At 37.5% G+C, this 13,784-nt stretch overlaps 1 protein-coding gene across 2 annotated transcripts in view; it reads right to left on the reverse strand.

Annotated features, from left to right (window-relative positions):
• The window catches only part of PIGB (phosphatidylinositol glycan anchor biosynthesis class B), a 40,647-nt gene that overhangs the window by 11,466 nt on the left and 15,397 nt on the right, over positions 1–13,784 (reverse strand). For both annotated transcript variants that reach the window (XM_055319677.1, XM_055319678.1), the window contains 2 exons: positions 11,155–11,295; positions 541–592 (listed from right to left, as the gene is read on the reverse strand). In XM_055319677.1, the coding sequence (XP_055175652.1) occupies positions 541–592; positions 11,155–11,295 (193 nt within the window). The remainder of the gene's footprint in view (positions 1–540; positions 593–11,154; positions 11,296–13,784) is intronic.

The raw sequence follows: 13,784 nt of genomic DNA on the forward strand, positions 1-13,784 counted from the left end.
ATAACTTACCCAAGGTCACATAGCTAATAATGAGGGCACTAGGTTTCAAATTGTGGTAATCTGATTCCAAAGCCTCTAAGTGACTTAAAATCAGGGAACTTAAAAACAACTTACCAACAGTCATGACATTATAATGTGAAATAAAATGCAAATAAAATGCTTGAAGAGGAGTATTGTGATTGTTTGAAGTTCTGGATGATTAACTTGAGGCCAATTAAGATTATTTAAAAATTTAATCTTTATCGTTACAAACCTGACTAAATAATGCAAACTTGACAACAATGCCATAAAATAGAATCCTTTTAACTGCAACTAGGAATACGCAATTCTATTTTATGGAAAACAGCAAATTGAATGAAAGGCAAATGCCAATAGTTTTTTTTTTTTTTTTTTTTTTTTTTTTTACACATCTCATAACATTTTTAAAAAGTTATTTGCCCGTGTTCCCAAATACTCATTGATTAGTAAGTCAGGTTGAGTTTTTAGTATAATAAATGGTTAGATTAAGAATATTTGTTAGCTTAATATATTTTTACTTACTTGACCAAAAAAAATACGATCAATTATCAGAGACAAAGTTAAAGTGACAAACCTGAAAAACAAAATAGAAGAGTGATTTACATTCTGAACTTACTTACTGAAAATTCAATATTGGCATACAGCTTTGAAAATACTTGGCATCAAGAGTCACTGTAAAAATCCTTTACAATTTTTCCAACTGAATATGGATTTACACATTGAAAGATCTTTCACTGATAGAAGCTGTATTTAAGGAAAGTTTCTAAAAGTAATAAACACTATTATCGTTGCACAAAAAAAACATTGGCAACTTAAAACTATGCACATTTAATACCTCATTGTTCATCATGGGTCAAGAATCCAAGTGGAACTGAGCTTGGTGTCTCTGGGTCAAAGCTTCTTCTGAATTGTTAAAATGGCTGGTGCTAGAGTTTCATCTAAAGGCTTAACTGGTTCTGGTGGGGAAATCTCCTTCCAAGCTCACTCAACGTGGCTGTTGGGAGGGCTCAGTCTTCCAAACGTGACCTTTTCTTTTTTTTAAGACTACCTCCTGACATGGAGACTGGCATCCCTCAGGGTGAGCCAGCAAAGAGAGAGTAAGATGGGCATCTGACATAGATGCCACAGCCCTTTAATAACCCAATCTTGGAAGTGACATCTCTTCTGCCACATTTCTGTTTGTTAGAATTAAGTCAAAATGTCCAGCACCAGCTCGGGGGAGGGGAGGCAGAGGATACAAGAAAAAGGTGTGAATATCAAGATGATGGGATTAGTGGGAGCCATCTCAGAGGCTGCCTACCATAAACATGTACACAGAAAAGAACGCTATAAGCCTTCATGAATCATCACTATATGGACACAACTGTGTAACTGTCATATAGACCAGGATAGAGAGCATTAGCAGCACTTCAAAAGGCTCTTCTGTCGTTCAAGTCAATCTCTACTCCCTTCCCAAAGGTGACCACAATCCTGACTTAGGATACTGTGGATATTTTACCTTTTACTGAGTTTTACAAAAATGAAATCACACTGTAGACTCCTTTCCAGTTCCTTTCAATCATGTTTTTGAGATTTCACTACATTTTTTATACATTGCAGTAGTTCATTCATTTATACTACTATATAGTATTCCACTGAATTAATATACCACAATGTATTTATTCTGTTGATGGACACTGCTTAACTTTTTTAGCTCTTATGAACAGTGCAATGAACGTTCCTCTATGCACCTTTTGTTTCATATATACATACATACACACACACACACATATTTCTGCCTAGTATATACCGAGGGTTGAATTACTGGGCCCCACAGTGTAAGTACAATCAGTTTTAGCAAATTCTTACTGTTTTCCAAAGTGGTTATATCAATTTATATTCCTACAGGAATATATAAGGCCTCTATATCCTTTTAGGACATGTGGGTAGATGTATACTAGCATGTCATGGTGGGTTTAATTTACATTTCCTTGGTGGCTAATGAGGTGAGTAGGTGAGTACCTTTATACTTCTTAGCCATTTAAATATCTTTTGAAGTACCTGTTCAGGTCTTTTCATCAATTTTCTATTATCTTTTTCTTACAGATTTGTAGGAGTTCTGTATATAATTGATAGAAGTTTTTTTTTTTTTTTGGTGTGCTTTATACTGCAAATGTCTTCTGGTGTGAATCTTATAGACAAAAAGTCTTGAATTTTAATGTATTCAAGTGTATCTATCTTTTCCTTTATAGTTAATACTATATTCTATTTAGGAAATCTTTGCCAGCCTCAAGGTCATGAAGATATTCTATCATATCTTAAAGAAGTGCAACTCTTTTACCTTTACAGTAAGGTCTATAATTCCCTGGATTATTATTTATTTTTTTGCTGATGGTGGCAAGTAGGGGTCAATATTATTTTTTTCCCATATGGATATTTAGCTAATTATATATTTATTAAAAAGACTATCCTCTCTCTACTGTATTTACCTTATTGCTGTTATCATAAATGAGTAACTTTTTGTCTGGGCCTATTGCTGGACTGTTGTGTCCCACCATTCTATGGTAGTGTCCCACCTTGCACTGATTCTAAGTAGTCATAATTACTGTAACTTTGTAAGAAATTTTAATATCTTGTAGTGTAAGTCATCCAATATTTCTATGATTCTTTTAGTTAATATTGGTATTTTGCATTCAGCCTAAAATTTTTATTTTATTTATTTTTTTTTTTCAGCCTAAAATTTTTAAATCAGCTTTATCAGTTCATACACTTACACACCCATACTGGGCTTTAATTGGAATTGCACTGAATATACATATCACAGTTTGGGGAGAGATGATATCTTTAAAGTATTGAGTCTTCCATCCATGAACATGGTATACTCTTCCACTTATTAGGTCTTAATGTTTTGGAGCTTTCTGTGTAGAGTTCTTGTGTATCTTTCACTATTTTATTCATAGACATCTGATTTTTTTGACACTACTGTAAATGATACTTGTTTTCCTTTTAATTTTTTATTTTGACATAATTTCTGGGAAAAGTTGCAAGAATACTATAAAGAATTCCCATATATCCTTCATCTAGATTCCCCAAATGTTAACATTTTACCATATTTGCTTTATCCTTTTCTTTTTCTTTATGCATTTTTTTTCTGAACTGCTTAATAAGTTGCAGACATCATTCACCTTTATCCCTATACTTCAGTGGGTATTTCCTAAAAACAAGAAAATTCTCTTACATAAATCACAATCAGAACCAGGAAATATTAAACTTTCATGGCTATCTAATTTACACCTTGTTCAGATTCTGCCAATTGTCCCAATAATGTCCTTTATACAAAGAAAAAGAAAACCTTGATTATTTGTTGTGTTCACTTGCGTCTCTGTAGTCTCCTTTTAATCTAGAATATTTCCTTAATATTTCCTTGTCATTCATGACTGGCATCTTTGAAGAACACTGGTCAGGTATTTTCTAGAATGTACCTCAGTTTGGGTTTGGCTGATGCTTTCCCATGAACAGATTCAGATTATGTGTTATGGCAGTAATACCAAAGAAGTGAAAGGGTGTTTTCTTTGCTTCTGATCAGGAATCTCATTTTAGTGATCTGTCCAAATACTGGAAATGTTAACTTTGATCATTTTTTCTTTTTAAAATTATCTACTTTTAAAAGATTTTTATTTTTAAGTAATCTCTTTACTCACTGTGGAGCTTGAACCCACAACCCTGAAATCAAGAGTTACATGCTCTGCTGACTGAGCCCGCCAGGCACCTCTTAACTTTGATCCCTTGGTTAAAGGAGGTGTCTGTCAAGTTTCTCCATGGTAAAATTATTATTTTATCCTTTGTAATTAATAAATATTGGGATCCCTGGGTGGCGCAGCGGTTTGGCGCCTGCCTTTGGCCCAGGGCGCGATCCTGGAGACCCGGGATCGAATCCCACATCGGGCTCCAGGTGCATGGAACCTGCTTCTCCCTCTGCCTGTGTCTCTGCCTCTCTCTCTGTGTGTGACTATCGTAAATAAATAAAAATTAAAAAAAAAATATTTTATGGGGAGACACATTGAGACTGTATAAATATTCTGTTATTTATTTCTTAAACTTTTACCCACTAGAAACAAACAAGGGGTAGTGGAAGGGGAGGTGGGCAGGGGGATGGGGTGACTAGGTGACAGGCATTGAGGCGGGCACTTGATGGGATGAGCACAGGTGTTATACTATATGTTGGCAAACTGAACTCCAATAAAAAAAATACAAAAAAAAAAAAACTTTTACCCACTAGTTTTAGCATCCAGATAAAAATCAATATTTGTATGTTGACTTTGTATCCAGTGAACATGGTGATCTTGCTTACTAATCATACTAGTTTATCTCTATATTCTTTTGGATTTTCTACATACAATCATGCCATGTCATTTTATTTCTTCCTTTCCAACCATTTGTTGTTCTTGCCTTACTGCACCAGCTGGGACATCTACTAAATAGCAGTGGAAGTAATGGGCATACATGTATCATTCCAGACCTCAGGGAAAAGGGTTTCAGTGCTTTAACACTTAGTATGGATTTGCTATAACATTTTATAGAAATATCATATTAGTGAAGTCCCCTTATGTTACACATTTTCTAATGGTTGTTCCTCCTCTTGCATCATGAGTAGGCTTTTCATTTTATCATATGGCTTTTCTGTGTCTATTAAGATTGTTGTGGGCAGCCCGGGTGTGGCGCAGTGGTTTAGCACCACCTTCAGCCCAGGGCATGATCCTGGGGACCTGGGATCGAGTCCCACATCGGGCTCCCTGTGAGGAGCCTGCTTCTCCCTATACCTGTGTCTCTGCCTCTCTCTCTCTCTCTCTGTGTGTGTGTCTCTAGTGAATAAATAAATAAAATCTTTAAAAAAAAATAAAGATGTCTTATGAATTTTCTCCTTTATTCTGTTATGTCATGAATCCTACTGACTGATTTAAAAATACTAAACCTACTTCACATTCCTGAACTAACATTAATCTTGGCTATGATGTATTATCCTTTTTTTTTTTTTTTTTAAAGAGAGAGCGTGTGCACAAGTGGAGAAGGGAGGGGCAGAGGGAGAGGAAGAGAGAGAATCCTAAGCAGTCTCCACACCCAGCATGGGGCTGGATCTCACAACCCTGAGATCATGGGCCAAGCCAAAACCAAGAGTTGGATGCTTAACTGACTAAACCCCCCCAGCACCCCACTCTCCTTTTTAATATATTGCTAAATTCAATTTAGTAAGATTTGTTTAAGAATTTTGCATTCATAGTCATGAGAGATACTGATTTATAATTGACTTTTCTTGTAACGTCTTTGTCAGATTTTGGAAGGGTATGGTATCTTCATTAAAGGAGCTGGGAAATGTTATTCTTTTCTATTCTGTGGAATTTATTTTATGTGGACTGACATTTCTTCTTCCTTAAATATATGGTAGCATTTACCAGTGAAGCCATCTGAGCCTGGTGTTTGTTTAAAGTCCTTAATTACAAATTCACTTTAATATATATAGTACTATTCATATTTACTATTTCCTCTTGTGTCAGTTTTGATAAGTTGTATTTTTCTAGGAATTTGCCCATTTCATCTGAGTTGTCAAATTTATTAGCAAAAAGTTGTTCATAATATCCTCTTATCTTCTTAATGCCTGTAAGATCTATAATGATGTCCCATATCTTTGTTTTGTCTTGCTAATTGTTGGTGAGAATGTGGCAGCTGAAAGGCAACTGAATTATATTTGATTTTACAGAATGAATGACAAAATGATGTCCTAAATTCCCAAGGTCATGTAAAAGGCAAAGAGAAGTAGATCCATACATATTAGAAATTTTCCTAAGACTAATGCAAGACTTTTCTCTATATTTAGAGATTCTTGATTACAACTGTTTTTGTTTTTTCTTTCTTTCTTTCTAATAAATAGTCCGAGGTGCTAGAGATTTGGTGTTCTAGTCCCTGTTCTGACCCTGACCAGCCCAAAGACCTTGCAAGTCTCACTTCCTTCTCTGAACCTCCACTGCCTCATCTGTAAAGTGAGGTGTAGATGAATTTTGTGTTCTTTTGAAGTAAAATCTACTCCCAGTATGGGGCTTGAACTCATGACCCTGGGATCAAGTTGCATGCTCTTATCAAGTGAGCCAGCCAGATCCCCTGCAACTGGTTAGTTTTAATGGGTGCTTAATACATAGAAGGCTGTTGGTTGGGGCCAACTCAGTGCACCAACACTTGACACTGTAAGACTAATTAGATCTGTGAATCATATTTGTTGCACTGTACAATTTCAATTTTCACATACATCATCTCATTTATTCTTTCATATTTTTCCCTTCAAAATAAACAAGATAAGCATTTTGATTTATATGAATAGGCTCCTTCAGGCCTTTACAGCTTTAAGCATGCTGTTTCCCTAGGCCTGGCAAACTCATGTTTATTCTTGATGTTATTTAAAACATCATCTACTTTATAAACCCTCTATTAATGTTTCCCCTGCAAGCAGAATTAGGCTTTTTTATTATCTGTTCTCCTACAACATACTGTTATATAACACTTGGAACACTGTATATTGCTGGTCAAAAATTTGATGTATCTCTTTTCCCTCACCCCATTTTGACCTTGGGAGAGACACTGCAACTTACTCATTTCTGACTCCTCAAATGCTTGATATAAAGCAGGCTAAATTCTTGTTGAATGAATATATTATCAGAATACATTGTATTGCTGATGAGAAAAAAAGCTTTTTATCTCTCTGTGTAAAAGCTTACATGATCTGAGCTCCTGCTATCTCTCTGACCTCATTATCGTATTCTCCCAAGTTCACTCTCCTTTAGCCACACCAGTCTCCTTGTTGTTCCTCAAATATGTCAAATACATCTTACATCAAGATCTTTGCACTTGCTGATCTCTTTGCCTGGAATATTCTTTGTCTCAATTCCTTTGGGTTTTGGCTCCAATGTCACCTTATCATGGCAGTCTTCCCCAATTACCCTATAAAAAATAACAATACTTCCTTCCTACACCAGCATTCTATCCTTATCTTTCATTATTTTTCCCTATAGCATTATCACTTGACAAATATATATTTCTCCTATATTTTTAGTTTTTTGTCTTCTCCCACTAGAATATAAACTTCATGAAGGCAGGGACCTTGTTCAGTTGCTATATTTCCAGCATCTGGAATAGTACCTGGTATGTACTAGGATTAAACAAATATTTGCTGAATGAATGCAATACATTAAAAACAATATTAATAAATCTGAGAAATGAAAACAGTGGCAACTTGGCTTCTAGATGATTTAGTCCTTTTTAACTCCTACCCAAAAATACTCATACAGAATGAATACTAGTATATTAAAAAGGTTACTGTTCTAGGAGTCAGAATGCATTCAGCCCTTCAAAAAATAACTTTTGGATACTCTACTAGATACTTGGGATAAGTATGACCCTAGGAGCTCAAAATTAGAAGACATGGGTTTTTGTTTTGCTTTTTGTTTTTTTGCATAGGGGCCATGTTGATCTTATTGTAATATTCCAATTTTAGTATATATGCTACTGAATTGAGCACAGAAGACTGTGGGTTTCAATCCCCATTCCATCACAGCAACCAACCCACTGACTTGGGCTAATGCATTTTTAATTTCACCAAGTTCCCCCTCCCCCCACCCAAACCATTTCCTCTACTACAAACTAAAACACATCGTCTAGATCCAAGAACTGTGAAAGTCATGAGGTAATATGTAAATACACATTATAAATTACAAAGCCTTATACAAATATAAAAGAATCAAGTATCTCTAAAACGTACTTAAGAAATATTTAGGGGAGGAGGGGCAAGATGGCGGAAGAGCAGGGTCCCCAAATCACCTGTCCCCACCAAATTACCTAGATAACCTTCAAATCATCCTGAAAATCTACGAATTCGGCCTGAGATGTAAAGAGAGACCAGCTGGAACGCTACAGTGAGAAGAGTTCGCGCTTCTATCAAGGTAGGAAGACGGGGGAAAAAGAAATAAAGAAACAAAAGGCATCCAAGGGGGAGGGGCCCCGCGAGGAGCCGGGCTGAGGCCGGGGCGAGTGTCCCCAGGACAGGAGAGCCCCGTCCCGGAGAAGCAGGAGCTGCACCAACCTTCCCTGGCGGCAAGGGGCTGGCAGGGAGTTGGAACAGGACACAGGAGGGCGGGGACGCCCTCGGGCTCCCTGGGGACACTAACAGACACCTGCGCCCTGGGAGAGTGCTCCGAGCTCCCTAAGGGCTGCAGCGCGCACCGGAGTAGCTCAGAGGGGCTCCGGAGCGGCTCCAGGGAGGGAGCTGCAGGGCGGGAGCGCAAATCCAACAGCGCAGGCTCCGGAGCACAGGGCGCCGGGACACAGCCCAGGATCCGGCCTCCCCCGGGACAGGCAGAGGCCGGGAGGGCCCAGGACAGCGAGGACGCTCCTGCCCCGAGCTGAGCAGATCAGCGGCCCCGCCACGGAGCCTCCAGGCCCTGCAGACGGAGAGCCAAGAGCCCCGAGCCCCGTAATTCCTGCGGAGGCTGAATCCAGGCTTCCAGAGTTGCCATAGCAACTGCGGCTGTTCCTCCTGGGGCCTCACGGGGTAAACAACCCCCGCAGAGCCCTGCAGCAGGCAGGGGCAGAGCAGCTCCCCCAAGTGCTAACACCTGAAAATCAGCACAACAGGCCCCTCCCCCAGAAGACCAGCTAGACAGGCCAGTGATACTCCCCCGCGTTCCAATACAACTTGCTTTTGGCCACTCTGCACTGAGCAAAATGACTAGAAGGAAAACCTCACCTCAAAAGAAAGAATCAGAAACAGCCCTCTTTCCCACAGAGTTACAAAATCTGGATTACACTTCAATGTCAGAAAGCCAATTCAGAAGCACTATTATACAGCTACTGGTGGCTCTAGAAAAAAGCATTAAGGACTCACGAGACTTCATGACTGCAGAATTTAGATCCAATCAGGCAGAAATTAAAAATCAATTGAATGAGATGCAATCCAAACTAGAAGTCCTAACGACGAGGGTTAACGAGGTGGAAGAACGAGTGAGTGACATAGAAGACAAGTTTATGGCAAAGAGGGAAACTGAGGAAAAAAGAGATAAACAATTGAAGGACCATGAAGACAGATTAAGGGAAATAAACGACAGCCTGAGGAAGAAAAACCTACGTTTAATTGGGGTTCCCGAGGGTGCCGAAAGGGCCAGAGGGCCAGAATATGTATTTGAACAAATCCTAGCGGAAAACTTTCCCAATCTGGGAAGGGAAACAGGCATTCAGATCCAGGAAATAGAGAGATCCCCCCCCCCTAAAATCAATAAAAACCGTTCAACACCTCGACATCTAATAGTGAAGCTTGCAAATTCCAAAGATAAAGAGAAGATCCTTAAAGCAGCAAGAGACAAGAAGTCCCTGACTTTCATGGGGAGGAATATTAGGGTAACAGCAGACCTCTCCACAGAGACCTGGCAGGCCAGAAAGGGCTGGCAGGATATATTCAGGGTCCTAAATGAGAAGAACATGCAACCAAGAATACTTTATCCAGCAAGGCTCTCATTCAAAATGGAAGGAGAGATAAAGAGTTTCCGAGACAGGCAGGAACTGAAAGAATATGTGACCTCCAAATCAGCTCTGCAAGAAATTTTAAGGGGGACTCTTAAAATTCCCCTTTAAGAAGAAGTTCAGTGGAACAATCCACAAAAACAAGGACTAAATAGATATCATGATGACACTAAACTCATATCTGTCAATAGTAACTCTGAACGTGAATGGGCTTAATGACCCCATCAAAAGGCACAGGGTTTCAGACTGGATAAAAAAGCAGGACCCATCTATTTGCTGTCTACAAGAGACTCATTTTAGACAGAAGGACACCTACAACCTGAAAATAAAAGGTTGGAGAACCATTTACCATTCAAATGGTTCTCAAAATATACCCTAAAAACTATAGAACACTTCTGAAAGAAATTGAGGAAGACACAAAGAGATGGAAAATATTCCATGTTCATGGATTGGCAGAATTAATATTGTGAAAATGTCAATGTGACCCAGGGCAATTTACACGTTCATTGCAATCCCTATCAAAATACCATGGACTTTCTTCAGAGACTTAGAACAAATTATTTTAAGATTTGTGTGGAATCAGAAAAGACCCCGAACAGCCAGGGGAATTTTAAAAAAGAAAACCATATCTGGGGGCATCACAATGCCAGATTTCAGGTTGTACTATAAAGCTGTGGTCATCAAGACAGTGTGGTACTGGCACAAAAACAGACACATAGATCAATGGAACAGAAGAGAGAACCCAGAAGTGGACCCTGAACTTTATGGTCAACTAATATTCGATAAAGGAGGAAAGACGATCCACTGGAAGAAAGACAGTCTCTTCAATAAATGGTGCTGGGAAAATTGGACATCCACATGCAGAAGAATGAAACTGGACCACTCTCTTGCACCATACACAAAGATAAACTCAAAATGGATGAAAGATCTAAATGTGAGACAAGATTCCATCAAAATCCTAGAGGAGAACTCAGGCAACACCCTTTTTGAACTTGGCCACAGTAACCGGAGAAGGACAAACAGTGTATGTTCTCATTCATTTGGGGAATATGAATAATAGTGAAAGGGAATATAAGGGAAGGGAGAAGAAATGTGTGAGAAATATCAGAAAGGGAGACAGAACATAAAGACTTCTAACTCTGGGAAATGAACTAGGGGTGGTGGAGGGGGAGGAGGGCGGGGGTGGCAGTGAATGGGTGACGGGCACTGAGGGGGACACTTGACGGGATGAGCACTGGGTGTTATTCTGTATGTTGGTAAATTGAACACCAATAAAAACTAATTTATAAAAAATAAATAAATAAATAAATAAATAAATAAATAAATAAATAAATAAATAAATAAAATATTTAGGAAATGAAGTGTAGAAAAGTTCTAAGTGAGAAAAATCAAAAGATCCCCATTTAAGCGAATTAAAATAATTATATAATCGCAATTGTAAATATAAAAATATAAAATATAAATTTGGAAATAGTTTCCTTAGTCTGATAATTCTCATTGACGTTAGAAGATACAATAATTGACAAGATGTAAAATCTTGTTCATAATCTGTAATTTATAGGTTATTGAAATTAATAGATGTATTGTAGCTATACTTACCCTATAGGTAAAAACTGGTGCAGAATAAGATTAAGCTTTTTTTGTTCTTGCCAGAAATGTCTGAAGACCAAAGGTATCCATGGAATGACTGCTGTGGGACGAATTATGAAGGCAAGGGCCACCAGGGAGGAGTACTTGACACTATAAACAAGGAAAATATGTCGTCAAGACAACTAGGAAATGAGTTTATAAATTTTCTATTATTTATGCTGTGATATAACTTTTTTAAAAAAGAGCATTTCCCTTTTGGTATAAATAGCTATGTGTACTAGGGTATGTTACTTATACTTTTTGGCTCTTAATTTTTCTCATCCATAAAAAGAGGTAATAACAAAGATCTTTTTCTATTCTAATATCCTAACTCTAGTATTTTAAATTTAGAAGTTATTCTATGTCTTAATGTTGGCCTTGTTTTTCCAGAAGGCATACTAACTTTTAGCCATACAACTGCCAATTGCTTTCCTGATGGAAAAAGATATCAAGTCTCTCCTAAGAAGATAAAAGAAAGTCACACAAAGCCATTTTCTAAGAAAAAATTAATGAATGCATTTAAGGAAATATTAGGATTATTTAAACAATACTGGGCTTCTGAATATATACAATTTTGTTTTGAAAGTAAGGTGCTAATTTTATCCAAATGAAACACCTATATGTATAATTGATAAAAAGCCTACCAGACAAACCTCTAAGATCATGGATAGAAATGTGGATTTTTACTATTAGGACTTCTCTCAATAAATGGCTAAAGAACACTATAATAATTTACTTCTGAGGACTATGGACAGTAGATTATCACATGGGAATAGTGTTAGCTCTGCTAAAAATTGAAAGTACAAAAAATAAAACTTTGTGGTACCATTACATATCTACTAACTAATAAGAAGCTATAGAGAAATTTCTAATGTTGGTGAGGATGTTAAGAGCAGGGATTTCAAATTCAGATGCTTAGAGACCACATAAGTAATAAAAATAAGTGATGTAGACCATAGAGGGAGGTTCAAATACTGTCGTGAAGGAATCCTGGCGTAAAATGTTGCAAAGCCTCTCATTTTTTCAAGAGACCCAGAAACCCAGATTTAATGTAAGATCTCCCAATTTTAAAACTTTGCCAAGTAATTTCCTCAAAAAAACGAAACAGGGACCCTCTTGTCCTAACTGAATCCAGGCAGCCAATCTAAGTCTGGCCAGTGTGAAACTATGTCCAAATAGTGATAATGACATTTAAAAGACCTAAGTCAGGGCAGCCCGGGTGGCTCAGTGGTTTAGCGCTGCCTTCAGCCCAGGGCATGATCCTGGAGACCTGGGATCAAGTCCCGCGTCGGGCTTCCTCCATGGAGCCTGTTTCTCCCTCTGCCTATGTTTCTGCCTCTCTGTGTCTCTCAGTCTCTCATGAATAAATAAGTAAAATCTTAAAAAAAAAAAAAAAAAGACCTAGGTCAGATTTTCTAAATTTGAATGTGAGAAAGTTGGACAATTGGTAGTGAGGACAGAAATGAAGACTAGCTAAGCCTTAAAATTAGACAACTAAAACAGATTAACAGACTGGGCTATTGACTTTTCCTCAAAACTACCTTGGATTCTACATAATTCATCCATTTCATCTATGTAGCTGAGATATTCTGTAATTTTCTTCCAGGCCTGGCCACAAGGTGCCTTTTTCTTATTTTTACTTTTAGCCTTATAAAAAAAGCTCTCATCATATTAGTAAATTTAAGTAAATGCCTTTTCTTGCAGTCAGGAGTCTACTACAGAAATAATCTTATTTGATTCAATTTTCCCAATAACTCTTCTATATAGGAAGAATGGATAGTAGCTTCTTAACTAGACCAAATTATGGCTTTCTCCCTTTCAGTATATCCTAAATAAATACTGGCACTGCAAGAGAATTCTTTCTAAATATTTTATTATGTCATACTTTCAAAAGCTTTCAAGAGGTCCTTACTACTTACAGAAAAAAGTCCAAATTCTGGAGAAGGGCAAAGTCCCATTCCAGCCTCATCTCTTATTCTTCCCTTCTCCCATGCTTCCTACCATGTGTATGGTAGGATGGACAACCTGGCCACAATAAAATGAAGCCCTTTTACAGCTGTTTGTTTGCTCATGTTGGTTGTTCCAATTGCTTTGTATTTGCATCCCCATTTATATAAGCCCAAATCTGGTCCATATGTTTAATTTATTTAAAAAATTGAAGTATAATCAATATACAGTATTGTTATTAGTTTCAAGTATACAATATAGTGATTTGACATTTATATACATTACAAAATTCTCACCACAAAAAAGGTGTTATGTTACCATACAAAGTTATTACAACATTATGGACTATATTCCCAATGCTATACTTTATATCCTCATGACCATTTATTTTATGAATGGAACTTTGTACCTCATAATCCCCTTCATCTGTTTTGCCCATCCACCCATTCCTCTTCCAATCTGGCAACCATCAGTTTGTTCCCTGTATTTGTGAGTCTGTTTATGTTGTTTATTCATTTGTTTTTTAGATTCCACTTTTAAGTGAAATTATATGGTATTTATCATTCTGTCTGACTTCTTTCACTAATATCACTTATCTCAGTAATATCCTTTTGGTTCATCCATTGTTGTTGCAGATGGTAAGATTTCATTCC

This window comes from Nyctereutes procyonoides, unplaced genomic scaffold, assembly GCF_905146905.1.
Source record: "Nyctereutes procyonoides isolate TBG_1078 unplaced genomic scaffold, NYPRO_anot_genome, whole genome shotgun sequence".
NCBI classification, from domain to species: domain Eukaryota; kingdom Metazoa; phylum Chordata; class Mammalia; order Carnivora; family Canidae; genus Nyctereutes; species Nyctereutes procyonoides.